Here is a 21,139-nt window from a genome sequence, read left to right as displayed (position 1 = left end):
TCTTACAGGAACCAAACCCAGTGACTGCAAGGACAAGGGGAATGCTGCTGAAGTAACATAACTGAGGTGGAAAGAAACAGTTATTGATCTGAAAAAAGTGAGTTTGGGGACCAGTATTGCAACCATTTAGATTTTTTTTTTTCTCAAGTATTCCTGTCTCATAGTGAAGGGTGGCCGATGCCCAAGTGCTGTCCCTGCCACCTGCGTTTTCTTCTCAGCCCCAGTATGGCCTTTACTTTCCAGCCTGGTGTGATTTTGGCAGCCATGAGATAAGAGTTTGACCTATTCACTGAGAATTTTTTTATATTTTCCCCATAATGCCATGGCAATTTGCCTGACTGTATACCCTGAAAACGACCTGACAAGGCACCTTCGCCTTCTCTGAGGAGCACTGCCCTGGGCAGTCGGTCTTCCCCAGTCACAACACACAAACCTCTGCGTTTTCACCACTCTTTCCCCCTCTACTCAGCCCTGGTGAGCCCCCACTTGGCGTACTGCATACAGCACAAGGATGTGGAGCTGTTAGAGCGGGTCGGAGCACCTCTCCTACGAAGAAAGGCTGAGAGAGCTGGGCCTGTTCAGCCTACAGAAGAGAAGGCTCAGGGGTGACCTCACTGCAACCTTTCAGTACTTGAAAGAGACTTATAAAAAAAGATGGAGAACTACTCTTTGCTCAATCAGGTATTGACAGTATGAGGGGGAATGGTTTTTTTTAAAAAAGAGGGGAGATTTAGAGGTTGGAAGTAAATTTTTCACTCAGAGGGTGGTGAGGCACTGGAACATGTTGCCCAGAGAGGTTGTGGAAGCCCCATCCCTGGATGTGTTCACAACCAGGTTAGATGAGACCCTGAGCAACCTGATCTAGTGGGTGCCATCCCTGCCTATGGCAGGGGGATTGGAACTGGGTGATCTTTGAGGTCCCTTCCAACCCAGGCCATTCTATGATTGTTTTTGGGCTGCGCTTTAGGGCCGAACTGCCTGTGCGGCTGAGGTGAGCCGAGAGCTCCCGGTCAGTGGGGAGAGCCCCTTAACCGGGGTGAACCCCTTAACCGGGGGAGCCCCCGATCAGCAGGAAGAGCCTTTCCCCACACCGGCCCCAGTCTCAGGGGCTCCCAAGCAGCCATCCCAGGCTTTCCAGAGCAGTCTCTGTCACCGCCCGCCTCCCTCTTTCTCGCTCCGGGACGAGCAGCCCCGGTCCCGCCCCGCCACCGCCTCAGGGGCGGTGCCGCCCGGCGCCATTCCCCCGCCGCGCTCCGCTCCGGCCCGGCAGCCTGCAGGCGCCGGGGGGCGCCGGTTGTCGGGTACCGGGGGCGGGGGGGGTGGTGTGTGTGTAAAGGTCCGGGGGCTTCTCCTGGAGGGGGCGGAGAGGGGTCTGGGGGGGGGGGGGTCCCGCGGCGAGGCCGCGGCTTAGGGCGCCCTGCGGGTAAGGGGAGAGGGGGGCTGGCGGCTGGCGCCTCCCGCTCCCTCCGGCTTCGGCCCCCGAGGTGGGATGGGGGCCATTTCTGGGGGTTTGCAGATCTGGTGGGGAAGGACGGGCTCGGCTTTGGGGAAATAATAAAGCTAGAAAATTGCAAATCGCCAAGGCTTGTGCCTGGCTCCCTGCTAGGAACTCCTCGCCTTGGGTCTCCCCCTTCCCAAGAGCGGTGCCCTCCCTGCATGGAGCCCTGCTCCTCAGTTCCCTGCTGATAGTGACCATGTCCTCACGGCTTTTTCTTCCAGGTTACTGCCATTTCCATTAACCTTTTGGTGTTTATCCCGCGATCGACATCTTCCTTGCAGGAAGCAAGGCTTTTGGGCCTGTAACACTCAGTTAAGGTAAATAAGCCCAACCCAGACTCGGAGGTACAGCTGCTTATAAGTCAATGTCACGTTGGATTAGCCTAAACAAAGAGCTTCTGATGTTTCTGAAGGGCTGTTTTAGGGCCTTGCCTAGAAAATAAGGTTTGTGTGGAAGTGGTAATCCTGAACCCAAAGTGACGTGCCAGAAATAATGCGGAGTTTGTGGAAAGGAAAACACGAAAGGGCAGATTATACAGTTTCTCCCCGTTTTGGGGTTGTCACCCCAGAAGCATGTAAGTCTGGGGAGATGGGAAGGCCGTTTGCGGCAGTGTCTGTCACGGAACCTGGGATTTCAGGTCCCTGTGGCGCTGTTAGGTCTGTGCCATGCTGCTCCAGGGAGAAACCTGGTGCATGTGGTCTTGACAGCGCGTTAAAAAACACCCGTGTTAAATTAGTAATGCAGGTGAATCCTGAGGCAGTGGGAGAAACCACAGGTGTACGTTAAAGGTATTAAAAAAACCAAACAGACAAAAAAAACCCCACAATTCTTTGGATACCAGCTCCCAACAATTTATTGAATTCCTATGAAGCTGTGTGTTAGGTCTTGAGTCTTCCTCCTAAATGTTTTGGTTACTCTGTATTTCTTAGCAGCTTTTTGACTGATTGCCGAATTGAGTCTGTAGAAACACGTGATTTTCAGAGTGATACTGTTTTAGTGCCATATATTATTGGCAGACCTAGCTTCAGTCTGTTAATGCATTAGAAATGTAGCATAATCTGTCATAAATAATCCATAATTAGGCTATTCCCTTCATGTTACTGATGTATTCCAGCTGACAGACTCGTGGTCACTTTGTACAAGCTGATTTAATCATTAAATCATACTGGTTTTTCCATTTGATAAGACCTGAATGACGTTTGAATTGGTAGACAGGGTGGTCTTAGCAGAGAGATGTGCTTTTTAAAGCACAGTTACTACTCACACACATTATTCTTCAACTTTATGTAGTTTCGATATTCACGGAGACTTAAAAGTAGTTCTAATAGTTTCCTAGCAAGCTAGTAATTTGCCCCTCTTCTAAAACTTGCACTGGTATGTCAGGCTGTTTGGTGCGTCTTTTGCAACCATTGTAATAGCCTTTAGTATTTGCATTTTTTTTCCATTTCCCTTTGCTTCAGGTTGGAAAGATGGGAAATGCAGAAAGCAATGCCTATCGGAACCACCTTTCCAGATTTCTTCCTGAGGAGCAGTCTGACATTGATGGAGTATTCGATACCTTATCGGGATCAAGTGGCTCATCAGCAGCAAAAAATGGAAAAGCTACAAAGAAAACTGTGACTCTGGGAGCGCTACAGGCAAGAAAATATGTTATTCTTGATATATCTGAAATGCAATGTACTGAACATAATTCTAGAAAGGCATTAAAGATGTGGCAATAATTACTTTTAACGTATTGTTTGCCTTAATAATTACTGTTTTGAGGTAGAATGGATATTTAATGTTTTCTTACAGTTTAGCATCAGTAATGACTATTGAGTTTGTATTTCTCTCTTAAATTGCACCGTTGGATCAATTTGCCTCTTTCTTGATTCCGAAGTAACTCGGGAGGTATGAAAATACTTTTACAGAACCAGAAAAGTGGGAAGACTGTTCTTCCCCTGGGATTTGAATGCATGGGATTACTTACAGGTTTTCTCAAGATGCTCTCACAAGCTCAGTTTGTATTTGGTTAGATCTTTCTCCCTCAATTGCATCACAGTCTTTGATGTTTCCACTTGCATCAAAAAGTGAGAATTCAATTTTACTTGATTAAGCCGCAGCTCCCTATTTTATCTAATTAACATATATTATAGTCTCTGATCAACTTTGCATTCATTTTCTAATCAAGAAAGAAAAGGAGTGATTTGTTATAATAGTTCATAACTTCAGTTAGACAGGAATCAAGTGTCCAAATGAATGTAGTATTGAAGTTCATTTCTACATAGGCTACGCAGTTAATGGAATCAAATTAGAACTCCATGGCAGAGGCAGGATATTTTAAGGTATTTAGCGATGTGTCTGCATATAGACCAGCCTCAGCCTTATTACAGCCAGGCTGTTTATCAGCTATCAGCAGTTTGAAAGTAGTGTTGCTGCTGCCCAGTCTTTCAATCCTAATACCTCCAAAAACATGGTCCTTGGTGTTTGTTACTTGACTGGGACCTGGACGAAGTTCTCTTTTTAGCTTTGCCCTTATCTCAATGTGATGTTTGATGAACCTTTGTCTTTTCCCATCCTTTTTGTTTGCCAACTTAAATTAAAATCTTCTTGAGGACTGCACGTAGGTGTCTACCTAATTCTTTAGCACAGGGACTATTGCAATGGTGAGCCTGCATTGTTGGCACCTGTGCTTATGCCTTAGCTGGACTGCTGTGTGGCAGATTTGATCTAGCAATAACCTGATAACATTCACTGGCCTCCAACAACAAACTCATGTATTCTGCGTAGCCTTTACTAGAAGGAAGCTGCGTGGCTTCTGGACCAGAGCAGGCTGCACCACGTAGCTTGGAAAGCAGACGGCAAGCATCTCTAGGTACTTTCTTGAAGCCATTTACAACAAGGATCCTAAACTATCAGAGATCTGCGTTTGTTAGAGGTCTTCTAAAGCTGCTCTTTTTTACAGTCCTCCCCCCTGAATCTACTCACTGGAATAATTATAAGCATAACAAAATAGTGCAGCAAAGTGGTGGGTGGGAGGGGGTACAAAGTAGGTAGGAAATACTGCAGTGTGAAGTAAAAAGCCCTTCAGTGTAGCGCGTTTTTAACGATGTTGCCTGCTGCTTGCTTACTTCAGGCTCATGTAGCACTTTCAGAAAGCCCCTTGAAGACAGCTGTACCCCCTGTGACGGTCCCTCCCTCAATATGAACCACGCTAATGTGTCAGACTGCAGCTGTGAATGCTGCTGCTGAAATCAATGGGACTTTTACCGCTGACGTCAATGGTAGCAGGGTAGAGCTCAGCACGTCGGATCTCACCCTATATGCACAGCAACAACCATTAACATCAAACAGGAACGTTCCTGGTGGCTTCGATAGGAGTGGGATTGAGCCAGCAGTAGATTGGTAATAGCAGCTCCACTGAATTGATCCGGAGTGCTTTTACGCAGGTGGAGGTCTGTTGATTTCGGTGTAGTCCCCACTGGGCTATGGCTCTGCGTGTGAGCGTCAAGTCGTGTGTTCAGCGTGTTAGGCACAATGAAGACGCTGCGTAATCACATCCTAGCGTGTGGATATATTTTAGATGATTTATTTTTAAACCCTGTAATTAACTTGAACGCCGTGAATGTTTCTTGAAAGCGGAGTCAGATCTTTCCGCAGTGTTGTGATGTATGGTGGTGTACACAAGTTAGCCTTCAGTTCAAAGGGCCAATCGTGCAACTTAAATGAACAATCCCTGTGATTTCAACATCAGGGATGCATTATAAAACTCAGGTGATCTCGGTTCTGTTTCAGGATTCTCCTGGATGTTGCTGTGCAAGGGAAATTTTCTACAATTGTTGCTACACATGCATTTAGGGTTAAATACTTTGCCTGCATTTTCATGAGGTCAAAACTGAAGCTATGTGAAAAACTTTACTTGCCCTTTGCTTTCAAGTGTCTGTGAGTTCCACTATCAAAAGCAGAATTATAATTTTAAACATCGGACTAGCAGAGTTGTAAACCTTTACAACAGAGTTGCCATGTACAAACCATTTGCTAGTATCCTGCTGATAGCTTACAGTGCAGATTTTTGTTTGTACGTTTTTAAAGTCCATAGCATTCGTAGAATAATTGTGTCAATTTAAATAACTAAATTGAATTGGAAAGGACTTGCTATAAAAATAGAGATTTTTATTTCTCTTGGAAAACCAGTACTTTGACAAAAGTCTGTTTCTTTTAGTAGATACTTGGTACAGAATCCTTCATTCATAGCAGTGTATCTCAGCACACGTTAGCTGAATTATATTAGTTATTCTTCGTTTTAAAAATATGTTCTTTGCTACTTTTCTGCTTGTAGGCGTATATGCGAGAACCGTTACCAGAGCAAATGACTGTTCGGTTGTACAATGGAATGAAAAGTATTGACCTGACTGGGAAATCGTCTGAGCTGAGCGAGCAGATTGCTAAGGAGCAGTTTGTAATTTTTATGTCAAACCTCTTAAAAGGGAATGCAGATGAGAAGATTACCATAATAATGAGAATGATCTCCACGACAGAAGGTCCTGTGAAGGGCAAGCAAATCCAAGAGGTACACCGAGAGGTTAAATGTGTGTTTTGGGGGGCAGTAAAAGAGCAGAGACTAGGGTAGGTAATCTGAAGGTAAACCTTAGAGCAGAAGATGATTCAGAACAGGGATTCCTGAGTTGTTTTTTTTTTTTTTTCCCCTCTCTCTGCCACTGACTTGTTGGACAAACAGTGTAGGCTAGAGCCAGCAAAACCTGTGGTGTGGCTGGTGTTTCTGGGAACTGAGCAAAGTGCTTTCCAGAGCCTTAGCCACGGGATAGATTTATGGATTAAGTAGCTCACTAGGTGGAAGAGTGGGATCTCAGAAAACTGTAACTCAGTAGTGGCTCCTACCACTGCAAATTTTCATCCCCTCTTCCCCCTGTCTTTTGTGATGTATTTTCAGAAGTGATTTGTGAAGTAACATTTACTAAATGTCTTGGAAAAGGATCCTTTTCAGGACCTATGACACTGACAAAGCACTTCTGCTATTTCTGACTCTTCATGAGAAGAGATGTTTCTATCGTTGGAATTACAACACCAGTACTACTTGCCTTTGTTCTCTGAAAGTCTTTGAAAGTCTTTGGCAGTTTTATTTAAGAAATGACAAAATGTTGATGTTTTAATCTTTCAAGTTCACAGAGGATCTGATCATGTCTGTGGTCCATGTACTGAGCTACAGGAAGGAACTGAAAGGTTGGAATTTGGAGAACACGAGGGATTCTGCAGGTGGAATAAAGGCTCTGGCTTCTCAGCTGCTGTCAGAACTGAAGCTTGCAGGTAAGCAGCACTGATGTATTGTATTCCAGAATGGCAGAGGGCTTGCATAATCACCAAAAGAACTTTGTTCTTTGGGTCGTATTTTCTTTGAGTTTAAATGATGAGACCTGTTCCTAGTGCTTTGAGAACAACTTGGGAATTTTGATTGTTCTGCTTTTACTGTCTTTCTCCTGTAAGTTCAGGAGTGCTTTGATTGGAAGTCCCAATTCAAGTGGACATGCAAAACTTTACCATGGAACATGTCTGTTTTACAAATACCTGACTTGCAGGTGACAACTGTTTTGATGCATCTGCAGATGTTTACGATGGTATGTCCTTTTGGAAAGCCTAGATTTACCTTTGTACTGTCGTAATTATAGATATGGCTGTTTTGTAAAAAACAAAAACAAAAACCAAACGAAAAAAAAACCTCACATGTTGTAACCATGAGTCCACATTTCTTAATCATGACAGCTCAGTGAATGGGTGTCACAGTCCAACGTTTCTCAGCTCTGTGCATGCATCTCTTTAATGTAGCTGACAATTTACTATCTCCATCTCCTTTTGTTTGTGTTTTCATGCCTAAATAATGGAGTATCTTTTTTGCACTTAAATCAACTGATTATTTTCCTGAAAGAAGGTGCAGGCTAGGAGGCTTACTGCTGTTCCATGTATCTCGTTATTTAGATGGGGCAAAACCTGTGGGTCCTCAGCTAATGGAGATGAATTTTGATCAAAGTGTCATTGAGGATTGGGTGTACCGAGTTCCACACATCTCAACTTTTCTCAGTGTTGTTATCAGGCAAGGCCTCCATGTTCTGCACTCTCTCCCAGACCAAACCAAAGAAATAGTCAACTTGGTCCCAGGCTGCAAAGGCATCAAAGGAAGAGGACTTGTCAGTCTCTTTGACATCCCATCCATCATATACATCAACTCCCATTTGCCAGCAGAGCTACAGCACAAGTGGCGGCTTTTGTTTTCTTCCAGACTTCACGGAGAAAGCTTTTCACAGTTATGCGGGCATATAGTGAACAAAGGTCCCTGCATAGTGATCTTAAGGGACTTAGATGGCTATATCTTTGGTGGGTTTGCATCTCACTCCTGGGAAGTGAAACCACAGTTTCAAGGTAAAACTCACTTTTCTTTTTCTGTTAATATCTCAGTATTCTGGTAAACATTGTGTGTTCTGTGCAGGTACAAGAATCCTGTCTGCTTAATGGATGCTGTCATTTTACTTTCATAACACCCAGTATTTCCATGGCTTCAAGTGTATTTTCCTGCAGCAAAACTGTACTCATTTTGGAAGCATGTATAAAACATACCAAGTTACTTTGCCCTTGTGCTCGGTCAGGCATATTGCTGATGAATGTTTATAGTTTGTCTGTCATTTGGTAAGACTTAAAATTGCAGGACTTATTGATCATGGTTTCCTTTTCAGGGAAAGCTATCAACTCCTGTAGCTCCATAGGTGAAAGTGAAGTGAAAAATGAATGAAATACAGTATAAACAAGGAAGTACAGTTTAAATAACATGTCCAGCAGATGGCAATGTTTGTCCAGCAGATGGCAACGGCAGCTAAGCCTTCCGTTACCATTTGCACACTAGCTCTCTCTGCCCTTGCTTCCCTTTAAAAATCCAACAGCGAAAAGTTCCGCTGTACAGAACAAACATTTTATTCCCTTGAAAACTCAGGAGGGGGGAGACGGGCTTCTTGTAACTCTATGGAAATAACTTTTCTTTCTGGAAATACATCTTTCTGGGAAAAAAGAAAAAAGATGGACTTTGGATAGATAATCTATCATTCTGGGAATCCTTGCTTTTGATACATTAAAAAACTCAATTGCTATACTTAAGTAATATATGATAATTACCACCCCCCTCAGTTAATACACTATTAAGTCGGTTACACAACATTTTCCTTCTGTTTTTTCCTGACAGAATAACACATGCAGTGCTATTCTACACGCCACAGGCTTTCTGAGTGCAAAACTGGGCATAATGAAAGCTGTACTCTAAATTCATTGACCCCAAACTGATCTGTATATCTGTATATACAGTCAGAACTAAGGGTGTCTGCACTCATACCAGTTTGTACAGGTCCAGCGGTTGGCCAGTTTTAGATGACACGATGCAAGCCTGTGATAGGTGTACCCTTGCTTAGTAATGTAATGTACTAGTCATGCCTCTGACCGCCCTTGGTCACAGCCACATAATCCCATTGATTTCTGTGACCCTGCACAGAGTTAACTGACAGTAAACAATAGGTCTAAATCTTGATTAGACATAGATATTGGCTTTCTGAGATTGCAGCTGCTTTCATTTATTCAGCTGCATTTCTTCAATACCTTTTTCCTATCCTATTTGTTAGCAAGCTACTGTCTGGCCACTTGTCTGACCTCACATGCTTTTTTCTGTTTGCAGGTGACAATAGATGCTTTCTGTTCTCTGTTTCCCCCTCTCTCGCTGTATATACATACACAGGATACAACGACCACTACATGTATTTGAACCATAGCCAACAAACAATGCCAAATGGACTAGTAAGTACTAAGAAATGACAATTTGGAAATTGGATTAATGGCTGATGTTTGCAGATGTTGTTTTTTTTTTTTTCTCTCGTTACATCTTTCAGCAGATTTGTTTCTCGTTTTTTTTCTCTGAGGGTGTTTTCATCCTTTCTCTATGCTATTCGTCTCACAGTTTTACCAGGAGGATTCTTATTTATTTATTTTTTTAGCATTAAGCATCAGTGCAATGTGTGAACTATGGATAATGATGGAGAACTGCTTAGGGTACTAATAGAGTTCTTACTTTTTTTTGTAGTTGATACGTATTCTGAAGTACCAAATCAACTAAGATAGAATTTATTCATGTCTGGTCTAAGTAGGTGGGCTTTATGCAGGTTAGGGTTATGAAGACTATGGGAACACATTTATTTTACCAAGTTTGATGATCACACACGCCCTTCTAGGAGTCCTTGATTCCTGTTTTCTGGAAGAAAACAGTGCTTGATTCCTGTTTTTCTGGCAGCGTGTATCCACATCATTGAAGCAGCATAAGCTGGCTGATCTAAGTAATAGAATAGCCTTCTACTGGCTGTTCTCAATGCCACAGCAACTGCTTTTTAAATTACTGAAGACTGAGAAAGCCCAACAGAATTAGAGTATGAGAGTTCTAGGTAGGCTGCTGCTGTTGTGTGGTTCCAGTGGCAGAAGCTCCCTTTACTCAAGCCCATGAATGAGCTCTCCAGATGCAGATTTTCTACAGAACAACAGCACACCATCTGTTTTGAGCAGTGCTTTACAGATTCGTTGTGCTATGTGCCTGTAACTTTGGGAATCGTAGCAGTCTCAGGTAAATTTGCTCTGAAGAAAACAACATTGAATTACGTTATCCATTTCTGTGGATGGTTTTCTAAACAGAAAACAGGCAGCTAAACCCAATGCTTCTGCCCTATTTGAAATGGAACTGTCAGTCCATAAGTGAAAGCCAGGGAGCTAAATTTCTGGTGCCAAATTCAGTATCTGCAAGCAGTTCAGCTGTGACTCTGTAAAACGTACAGGGAAGGCAGTAGCACTCAAGTAAACTCTGGTTTGTCTGTGGGAATATTGGATTTGTGTACAGGAGCTGAGGTTCACTCAGAATATCCTTTTTCACCTACCCACAGAAGCATGGCATAGATACTAAAACTGGCAATTTATACTCTAGGTTTCGTAACTTGTCCACTGTATTGTACGTGTGTAGCAAGTGTTTAGTGTGCTGCTTTGGTTCACAGGGTATGGGTGGACAACACGATTACTTCGGCCTCTGGATAGACAGTGACTACGGGAAAGGACACAGTAAAGCCAAACCCCGATGTACCACCTACAATAGCCCTCAGCTGTCAGCTAAAGAGAATTTTACACTGGATGCCCTGGAAGTTTGGGCAGTGGGAGACTTGCCTGAAAGTACAGAGGTTGGTGAATAAAACTGAAACCTGTGAAACTGATTCCTGATTGGCATGGGAGACGCGAAGGAAAAACTTAGTTTTGGTTTTCTCACAAGCGCTTTCTCTTTACCATAATGAATAATGTTTTCTTTAACTCACTTTGAGGTGCAGTATATTTTGTAGCAAGAAAATCGTAAAACGGTAGTGGAATTTTTGAGAATTCCAACATGAAAAAACATCAGGAGCCATGAGGTGATTGAAGAGCAATACTTTACTCTCAATTTCAAAATGCCTTTCTGATATCGAGGAGTGGTCTCAAGGAGGAACCTCCTTGGAGGGGTTCAGTAAAACCCAGTATTTGTAAAACAGAAACAAAGCACTAGAAGCGCATGAATAAAGTCTAATCCATAGCTCAGGAAGAGAACTGAGAGCTCCAAAATATTCCTTTATCAGTAAGTTGTAATTTATTGTTGTTTTACAACAGATTAGCCGTTTATAATCCTTGCAGCTCCAATCCCAGCACTTCCTTATCTGATGGAAGACTAATAAAAAAATGGCAAGACCTGCATTTAAACAGCTGATACTCTGTATAGAACAGTAATATTTGAAGTGCCTAGGAAACCTGGTTTCAGCAAGGATACAAAGAGCTTTTTGCTTAAATAGTTTGTGAATAGATTATTGTTGGTCTTTCTGCACCTGGTTTATTCCTGGGAATGAGTAGGAGACCTTTCCTGTCTCCTCTGTCTCTGCAATTTAACTTATTAAACTGTCTGCTTTGCACAGTTGCTTGTTTTCTTTGTTTTTAATCTTTATTTCTTTTAATACTAAATTAATGTACTCTGTTCACTGGACACATAGCTCTAAGTAGAAACAGAACAAATTGTTTACAGGAACTGTTAAATTGTACTCGAATCTCCGTTTTTTGCAAAAAGCTGACAGCTACACTTGAAATTGTGGTTGGGTTAACCAGTATGTTCTGGCTGACTTGTAACCTGAACATACGTGAAACAATTCACTGTCCTCTTAGGAAAATTTTATGACTGTCTTGTGTATCTGCAGCAATTAAAGACAGTGGATGTATCCCAGTGAATCTTAAATGCCTTACATGGAAAGCATGCATCCGTCATTGTGACGAGCTTGCAAAACCACGTTACTTGTGGATTGTTGAGTATGTCTCCTCCTTTTAGCCTAATACTGATTCATTCATAATGACATTGTGAAATGACTTTATTTTATTTTGCTTTACAGACAAAAGGGAAGAAGAGTATCTTGGATGTGGATCCCGAGGCCCAGGCATTATTAGAAATGACTGGAAAAAGTCGGCAGAGCGAAGGTTTACGAGAACCCATTGAAGATGACGAAGACAACTAAAAGATTCACAGTAACATGAAACCCCCTTTTTTTTGCTCCTGAATTTTCATGTTCTTTGGACAGAATGTTCTTCCTCTTTTGTTTTTTTTCCTTACATTTACCTAATTATCTGGGACTAAGCATAAGTCTCGTACTTATGTAACATTTAGGTCCAGTAAATTATCCTGCCTGAAGGGTTTAGCCTGGGGAAGACAGAAAAAATAACTAGGTATTTAAAAGATATCTAATGATTAAGTTCTAGCTGAATGTGAACTTACTAGCATTTCTGATAGATCCTGCCTGCATATAGAGTTTAAAAACCAAAGAATATCTTATTGACAGTACTGCTTATTGACTTAGAGAATTAATGTGTATTTACATAAAGACTAGCTAATACTTTGATTAAGCCTCTTACACCTAGACTACACGTATTTATTTGCATGCAATGAAATTAGGTGGTGAAGCTTCCAAATTGTAATTGTATCTTACATCGGCAAACATAGAATAGTCCTCATGATTCCATACGAAGAATGCTGTTAATTTGCATTGCTGCAATTAAAGCAGTGAATCTCAGTTTTTTCTAAGTCAGATTTTAAGCAAGTGACTCTATGGGCTGTAAGGTGCAGGATGCTAAGTATACGGCATTGAGTTTTATGGTAATACACTACAGTTAAGTAAAGCTCACTTAATATGTTTCTGGAGAAATTTGCCTATTGTTTTTTAAACTTAGGAGAACAAAGCCATTGGAGTCATTGAGACATATTTATTCTAAGAATGGGCCAACCCTGTGCTCCCAGAACAAACATACCTCAAGCAGAAATTCTCAAGGGGAGCTGCCTTCTTTAGTAGATTTGCTTGAGACTGGAGAAAAAGATGAGGCTGTAAAAAGGATTAAGGAAGAAGCATCCACAGGTAATTGGGACTAGTATCTGCAGATAGCTTGTAAATAAATAAAATTTTAAAAATCAGGCTTATGCCTTTTTCTCTGAAGACTGCTGCACACTTTATTTCCACATAATTGTCACTGTATTATGAAAAAAAGTGCAAAACGTAACTAGCAGGTTGGTTTTTTTTCCTCTGTTTTGTTGGCTGTTCACCAGCCAAGACCAGTTTTGTGAACTCTCCACTCAGGGCTTTTTCTACTTAAATCTATTCACATGCTTTTTAGTTTGACCTTGCTAATTCTCTCTGTAATTAACTTGTCAAAAATAACCCTAATTTCTATCAGGGACTGTCATTTCTAGCTCAGCAAATTGTGTTTGGTTATAAGTATGTGTGATGGTCAGCCTTTCTCTTCCTATGTAAAAGGACTGTGTCAGTTCCTCTTTGTACTAGCATGAGTTTGTCATAGAAAAAGTTTGATTTCCATGCATCGTAGAGTAAAACATATGCTGTAAGTCTGTAGTATTGCTACAATTCCTGATCATACGGCCCTCCTTCAAATGCTTTCCGTTAACATTTTCTTGTATGTGGTCTTTACCCCCTCTGATGCTTTTCACAGGGAACCACTTTTGAATATTCTGAATAATCTGTTCTTGTGCCTTAATATAGATCCCACTTTTGTTGTTATTGTACTTAAACAATATGAATTCAGCCTTGAGAGGAGAACATGAAGAAATCTCTGCAGCCACACGTTCTGGAACTCAGCTTAGCATTTAACGTGCTGCTTGCACTAATGATCAGAGCATATATGCTGTGAAAGGCCTGAGCTTACTGCTTTTATGTTGTGGCTAAGTAAATAAACAAGATAGTTTCCCAAGTTTGTAGCAGTTAGGGAAGGAAAAAAAAAAGTAAGCCTTGGAAGAGTTACACTAATCCTTTCTGTAATCTTCCTTCTGTACTTTTATAAGAATCTTAAATAGCATACAGTAGAAAATACTGTATAGGCAGCTACTAAGTACATGATGCTTTCTGCAAGTGTGGCAATGCTGGCTTTGTTTTAACATGGTATTGTCAGACTCCCACCATAAGCCTCAGAAGTATTCTTTGTCTTAGGCAATGGCTAAGCTTACTAAATACTGCTGAAGTGGATGGCATGTAGAAATGAGACAGTTGAACTTCTGCAATTACGTGTTAAGCAAACTGCTAACCTTTCTTTTTGTCCAGTAACGAGGCAGACACTTTTCCTTGAGGACTGAAACCATTTGCAAGGATATTTAAAAAAAAAAAAATACAGCAAGAAGACATCTTTGCAAGCAGTAACTGGGGAGGGTGAATTGCACAAAGCCTACTCTACACCAAAAGTATTACAGTGGCTGGGTTTTCTTTGATTTAAAGTAAGTGACAGTCTAGCTGGTTCTTTCTAGACTATGAATCAAAAGTATAATCCTGTTTAAATATCATCTTGTGAAGACTGGCATAGCATTTTGACCTCTGAAATTGTGTTTTATGACAAGTTTGTATCGGAGACTCTTATCTTCACTTTAAAGTGAAGGTGTTACGCTAGGGCAAGAAGGAAACTGACACTCTGGTAATTGTAGCAGATGTCAGTGAAGCACTATTTAGTAGGAAACTCCTGATCCAAGCAGCAGATGGCATTATTCAAGATTGGCTTGGAAGAGAGACAACTTTTATTTTTTTTCTCTCCCCCACCCCCCAGAACCTAATGATTAAGCAATCTGTGCTTCATGTTCCTGCACCAACAAATGTCCAGAAAGTGGCTGTCAGCAGTGAGTTTAGCTATGATCTAAACATCTCTCACTCACTTTTATGCAGCTGTTGATCCAACTGCAAAGCTTAATATTCCTGCAAGTATGCAAGTCATCTTCATTCTCGTGTGCTTGTGAGAGTGAATCCCTTCCCCATTAATTCTGTCTGCCACCGTGCAGCAGATCAACCGTCTACTTTTGCCCCTATGTGACCAGTCGGAGTAAAAAATGACTGGTTTTCAGCAAAGGCTGACGGGAGTGCTAGCACTTCAGATCTCTACGGTTCATTTGAAATCTCATGCCAGGTTCCTTGAGAGTCTGTTAAAGCAAAGCTAGGTATCACGGACTCTAGAAACATTGTAGATTGCCTATAGGAAAAGAAGTGCTCATGAAGGCAGTTCTTTTCCATTAATCTAATTTAAAATAAAAGGATGGGTCTCAATCAAGAGTCTTGTTCAGATACGTGAATGTAATGTTTTAAAACATAGATTTTTATTAATAAAAATCATTGTGATTTAAATAAATAAAAATTCAATTTATGCACAGTAGATATTTCTGTACAGGCGTGAAATTGCCTTATTTTGTTTGGGGGCTATCACAGCATTCTTGGCATACAGAGCAACGTTATAAAAATATACCTGATCTTGGTTTAAAACACGAGCCAGTCCAGAGGGTTCTGTAGACAGCTCAAACAGCTTAGGTACAGTGTGCAGAAGGAACGCACTGGAGCAGGAAGAACTGTCAGTACAGATTTACTTGGGTATCTTCAGAAAAGACGTGCATCATCAGAAAATGGTGCGTTTGAGTTACCCAGCATCACAGCTCCAATCCGAGTACGTCTTTAGAGGAAGTCTGCATCAGTTATGACACTCCTTTGTGTGCTTTGGTTGGCAGCAGTGTTTTTCACAGAGTTTGACCAACTCGGACACGATGAAAACGGAGGAAGCCAGTCCGGTAAGAAACAGCAGGTCTGCCGAGAGGAAACAGAGCAGAGGTGAACACAGTGGACAGCTGGATTTTGGGCTGGGCAGGGATCCCTAATTAAGGGGCCTCCTGCAGTAGGTATTTGTGCTGGTGTAACTACGTAGAGGTATGGCCTGGCTATGCTTGTGGTAGCTGTTGAATCAGAGAAATGACTGCAATAGACAAGGAATATGCAGTCAGTTGGTATAGTCCACTTGATGGAGGGACTACATTAATCTACATTCGTTGGAGTCATTGAACCCTGCTTCTAACAGCATGCCTAGTGTAGATATGATACAATATAGTATGGTAGAGTTTGCTTAGACTGATTTAAATGGTAAAATATGCATTGCATTTAAAACTAGTAAACATTTACCCTGATTATTTTTTTTTAAATTGAGTGACTGCATAATGATCATAGATAGATGTGTTTAAAGAAAGATTATCATACAGAACTCATGGAAAATCTTAGCCTGTCTGCATTTACATGCATTTATGTGCAGTAAATCAAAATTCTAAACCTACCTTGGGATATCATTAAATACTAGCATTTTTGTATAGCTACGTGTATGCATATAGGTATATGAACTGTTGATTGATTTCCCCTACCAGCAATCTCATGGGAGCTATCACATAGCAACTTGGCAGTTTCAACTGCTTTTTAAAGTAGCTTATATAAAAAAAAAAAAATTATAACTTACCTAGGACTCCTAAATTCTCTGTCTGGAAGATCTTTTGTAATGGAGGGACGTATATAACAGCCAGCTGTCCCAAGAACGACCCAAGCACAGAATACAAGAACATGCGGTTTCGAAAAAAGCCTATTTCAAATATCAGCTTTGTCTAGAAAAAGGAAAAGATAAAAAGAAACATAGCATTTCCCAGTCTCCTGTTGGTACTTGAATATCAGGCTGTTTCTTTGCACGTAAGCTCTATTACTCTTTGGAAAACTGAAGTTACATGAATGCTAACTGGGGCAGAACTAGATAGTTGAAACAGTAGTTGTAGTTGAACAATGATGAATAACTTTATAAAGATGATAAAAATCACACTGTTTAAATGACTGTAAAACAAACAACAAAAACTTCCTATGCAAAATGTTTGTATTCTAGTGTTTATATAGTGTTTAGTTACTGTTTTTAGACAAGAAATTACTGCTGACACAATGATCTCACCTGAGAGCGGCATGTCAGGGCATTGAAGAGGTCAAAAAACACAAAACACGTGAACGTCATTGTGGTGGTTCGGGGAGTTATGCCACTTTCTGGATTCTGAAAGCACATGCAAAGTTAAGCCTTACAAAAATAGGTCAATGCAATAGATGAACTAAATATTCCCTTTAATGATCCCTGGCTTCCTAACGCTGCCCTTCCTAATCCTTCCCCACTGGATATTTCAGAAAGTTCCCACGTAGTTCCTTCAGAAATTGCCCTTCACTTTGTTCTCCACCCTGATGAAAATAAGATATGATTGAAGATTTTCCTCACCTCCTTCCAGAAGACAAAGAGGGTTCCACTGATGATAATTACAGCTGACATGAAGATTTTCAGGATCAATGATTTGCTGAGTATAGTATCCGTAATACAGCGGGGGGGCTGTTTGATAGTATCCTTGTCGACAGGTTCAACTCCCAAGCTACCTCGAATAGAAGAGTGCCGTGTTTAGTTAACGTGCATTTTCCTGAAATGGTACTGCTGATAGGACGGATCTGGAAAATTAAATTCTTTGAAATAAAGCGTGAGAGATGCCAGTATTCTGGCAGGGTTACATAAAGCCCCAAATTTGTCTGGGAGACCTATGATGAAGGTCTCTTTTGCAAAATGAGCTGCTACAGTGATATTAGACTACCGTAGTGCATCATACCAGTAATCCCATCCTAGAGGGAGAGCTAGGTGTGAAATTTTGGCTAACATCCCTTCTGTGATGGAGTAGTTGTAATCAGCAGATGGGTGAGTTTCTTGCATCCTGTGATTTTGGGCATATACACCTGTATGTATGCAGAATTTCCTTGCTGGTCAGACCTGCAGGGTGATAGCAGGTGATGCACTCCAGATAGAAGACTGTTCACACTGAAAATGTGGAACAGTTAGCTGGTTAAACCCCAAAACAAGAACATGTAAAACCTTGAATACAGCTGAAGTGCTTTAGGAGGGACCAGAAGGGAACAAAAGTGCAACTTCTGTTACATAACTATCAAGCAATTGGCACATTGATAAGAACTCATAGCAGCTTGTGTTCCTAAGGCAAATTCATACATATTAAAAGCAAGAATATTTTGCTCATTTGAGTCTTCTATACCTTTGGGCTGGGGGCCCGTCCATGATGATGTTGATCCATAAGATCTGCATAGCGTTGAGTGGATTGGGTAAGTTGAGCACTGTTGACAGAGTAATTAGGCTCAATGCTGAAATGCTCCTGCAATGCACAGAAGATCGTTTGTTTGCATGGCCTCGCCCAAGAGGTGCTTCCACTGCAATTGAAGCAAACAAGAACTTACGTGCTCAGCTGGAACCGCACAAAATTTTTTATGTTGTAAAATATTCCTTTTCCCTCTTCTATTGCATTCCTGGAAGGGAGAGGAGAATTTATTAAATAACTAAGACTAATACTATTCTATGCTGAGCTCCCTGTAACACCTTGAAGACAAGTTATCTTCTCTCGCACTTACCTTGGTTGAAATTCATACCCCGGCTTAGGAAGAGGTGAACAATGAATCTTAGTTAAAATGACTTTATCAGCATTAATCAATCTGAAAATACTGGTTCATAGGGCCAGGTTTTGATTCATAAAGCAGGCATGTGACCTATTATATCCTCACTCTACTCTGCCTACCGTGCCCGTTATGAACCAGCAAAGCATCGCAAATTATACAGTTTTCCTATGAGCTTCCCGCATGAGGCATAGAGCACAAGTTATGATCTACCCAGACGTCCAGGAGCTTTTAAATCTCCAGTCAGCTACAGTAACTGGGGATTCTCTATTGCTACAGCAACAAGAAACCAGGGCTTTCAGATGAAAGGTAGCTTTGTCACCACCACCTGAAACAAAAAAAGCCAATGCAGTGCGTACAACTGAAAGTGAGCCAGGCCCACGCTGAGGAATCAATCTCCACTTACTGCCAGCTGACTTACACATCCTGCATCTTGGATTTTTCCAGAGCTAGTCACATAACAGCCTGATTGCAATGGATAGCCAGAAAGCATCTGAAGTAAGAAAGCAGATACTGAAAGTCTCTGAACCTACATTATTGTTGAGAAGTCATCGTCCACAAGGATCATGTTGGCAGCCTCTTTGCTGACATCTGTACCCGCTTGCCCCATTGCAATCCCAATATCGGCAGATTTAAGGGCCACAGCATCGTTAACACCATCTCCTGTCATTGACACAACAGCACCAGCCCTCTGCAAAGCCTGTGGTGGAGGAGAGATGGGGGACTTTGAAGCCAGGAGAAGATGAAGTCCTGTTGGCAGTCACAGGATTGGCACTTAACAGAACTGCAGCACAGTTGTGAGGGTAGACATCAGCAAGCCACATCTATATGGACTGTATAGAGCACACAACCAAACTCGGGACTTAAAATTAAGAGACTGGGTTATCAAGAGTATCCAGTGTCTCACAATTCCAGCAGAAGATGAAAGAGGAGACCAAAGTCCTCTTGATACAGTGCTTGTTACTATCAAGCATCATACTATTAGCATCTCTCGAGTGACCCAGGCCAGGTCTGCAGGAGAAACACTAACGACTTTGTTGTAAACGGTGCCAATGCTCTAGCTTGGGTTTTATGGTCTTTTCGTTTGAGCTGATTGTGCCTTGGAAGACCAGGTGGCTTACAGAACTCCTGAGGCCCCCCTACACCTTGTTTTTGTGAGGCCTATAATGGATTCGAGAGGCTTTTAGTACCTTTATGATTTTTAGTTTGTGCTTTGGACTCGTTCTGAAGAAAATTGAAACCTGAAAAACAAAAAATACATTATTGTATGAGATGGGTGCTACAGGAAATGGAACCAAGCCTAGTTGTTATATTCAAAACCATTACATTTTTGACAGTGGATGAGAGCTCTGCCTCTGCCAGTTGGTCCAGCTCTTCCCCAGACATGGCTTTCAGTTTCCCATTGCAGAGACCAATATTCTGTCCTGCAAAGAAGATACCAAAATAAGATCATCAGCTCTGGAAAAAGCCAACTATTTCCTGACTTGAAGAACGGGCAGCAACTGAAGAATTTACAAGAAAATACTTCTGAATCTGGAGCACCTGGGAGGACACACAGCTCTGGCTCTGAGCTGGGCCGGTCACCCTGTCCTTACTCAACTGCTGTTATGGATGCAATGCAATACCCAGAACTGGAGCTGACACTAAATCCAGCCCTCTCTTCTCTGCTGCTTGCGCAGTGAATTTCTAAAGGCAAAATGCAAAAATGCAGAGTTGCTCACACTTAGAACATTAGCAGAGTCTATAATCCCAGCAATGCCATTTGTCTCGTTTAAGGATATTACACTTCTGCCTCTAAAATAGCAGAATTAAGTAATGGGAATTTGGCCCATAGTTCATAGCTGCTTTATTACTGCATTTAATATGACTTGGTTAAATGGAAAAGTCAAGAACTCTGTGACATTTAAAACCTATATAGCACAAACAAGAAGAACAATAAAGCCGATTATAGTTAGGTAGCATAACAAAACATTTGATTGATCTGACAGACAGAATACAGACCCACAAGAAAGAAACTAGGTTTGCTACCTATAGCCACAGCAGTTTCCAGGGCATCTCCAGTTATCATCTTTACTGATACACCAGACTCAAAAAGGACTTGAACAGCTTCTCTCACTCCAGCCCTGGGGGGATCGATTATTCCAACCAGACCTAAAAAGGTTAGCTTGCCAAGTTCTGGCCCTGAAGCCAAAGCGAGTACTAGAAAAAGAGGGAGAAAAAAAAGAAGACAAAAGTAAATTATTTATAATTAATTTCCATGCATTAAAATGAACATTTAGAGGCGATTTTAACTTTCCAGTTTTCCATCTGAAAAAGTCATTAAAGCCAGATAGTCAGATATTCTTGTATGGACACAAAAGTTTGCTGTTCTCAAATAGTACCGGTTTATGAGAATCAGAGAATTTCTGTTTCACAAGTTTCCCTTAGGATTTATTTCTGTCTAATTTAATGTCCACCAAGTCTTGCCTAAGTGCAGGTGTACTAAAATGGGACAGTGCAACATCAGAGCAGACACTATTAAACTGCTATGCTAAACAACAGTGCTCCTGTGAAAACAATTTTTAACTAAATCTAAACTGTAAGAAGGAAATTCAGTTAAACCAGCAAAACTTCCATTGTGTAAACAGCAAGGCTCTGAACATTTTTTTTCTGTTCCTGGTGCCTAGCTGTATCATTCAATTGGTCTTGAATAACTCAAGGATATTTTGCCAGGGGTTCATGCCAGTGTTGCTTTGATGACTGAATCACAAGCTCGCAG

At 41.4% G+C, this 21,139-nt stretch overlaps 2 protein-coding genes across 6 annotated transcripts in view; one reads left to right on the top strand and one right to left on the bottom strand.

The window, feature by feature from the left end:
- The first annotated feature begins 1,202 nt into the window (after positions 1-1,202).
- Positions 1,203-15,250, top strand: MEAK7 (MTOR associated protein, eak-7 homolog). Of its 4 annotated transcripts, none has more exons than XM_083851534.1 (9): positions 1,203-1,301; positions 1,720-1,815; positions 2,959-3,135; positions 5,817-6,047; positions 6,658-6,802; positions 7,469-7,909; positions 9,204-9,322; positions 10,558-10,737; positions 11,959-15,250. In XM_083851534.1, exons 3-9 carry the CDS (start codon positions 2,968-2,970, stop codon positions 12,079-12,081), a joined length of 1,407 nt encoding a protein of 468 aa, XP_083707660.1. In that variant the 5' UTR covers positions 1,203-1,301; positions 1,720-1,815; positions 2,959-2,967; the 3' UTR covers positions 12,082-15,250. The 4 variants fall into 4 exon arrangements, with proteins under 4 accessions (XP_083707660.1, XP_083707661.1, XP_083707663.1 ...); XM_083851535.1 differs by having other exon boundaries at positions 1,301-1,336; XM_083851537.1 differs by lacking the exon at positions 1,203-1,301 and adding an exon at positions 1,403-1,423.
- The window catches only part of ATP2C2 (ATPase secretory pathway Ca2+ transporting 2), a 24,578-nt gene continuing 18,617 nt past the window's right edge, over positions 15,179-21,139 (bottom strand). For both annotated transcript variants that reach the window (XM_083851532.1, XM_083851533.1), the window contains exons 18-27: positions 20,410-20,580; positions 19,708-19,805; positions 19,572-19,622; positions 18,915-19,081; positions 18,169-18,237; positions 17,970-18,086; positions 17,159-17,306; positions 16,847-16,942; positions 16,373-16,514; positions 15,179-15,678 (exon numbers count right to left, since the gene is read on the bottom strand). In XM_083851532.1, coding sequence (XP_083707658.1) covers positions 15,566-15,678; positions 16,373-16,514; positions 16,847-16,942; positions 17,159-17,306; positions 17,970-18,086; positions 18,169-18,237; positions 18,915-19,081; positions 19,572-19,622; positions 19,708-19,805; positions 20,410-20,580 — 1,172 coding nt within the window. In that variant the 3' untranslated portion in view covers positions 15,179-15,565. The remainder of the gene's footprint in view (positions 15,679-16,372; positions 16,515-16,846; positions 16,943-17,158; positions 17,307-17,969; positions 18,087-18,168; positions 18,238-18,914; positions 19,082-19,571; positions 19,623-19,707; positions 19,806-20,409; positions 20,581-21,139) is intronic.

This window comes from Anser anser, assembly GCF_964211835.1.
Source record: "Anser anser genome assembly, chromosome: 11".
Taxonomy (NCBI): domain Eukaryota; kingdom Metazoa; phylum Chordata; class Aves; order Anseriformes; family Anatidae; genus Anser; species Anser anser.
This window is presented reverse-complemented; position numbering and strand designations above follow the sequence as displayed.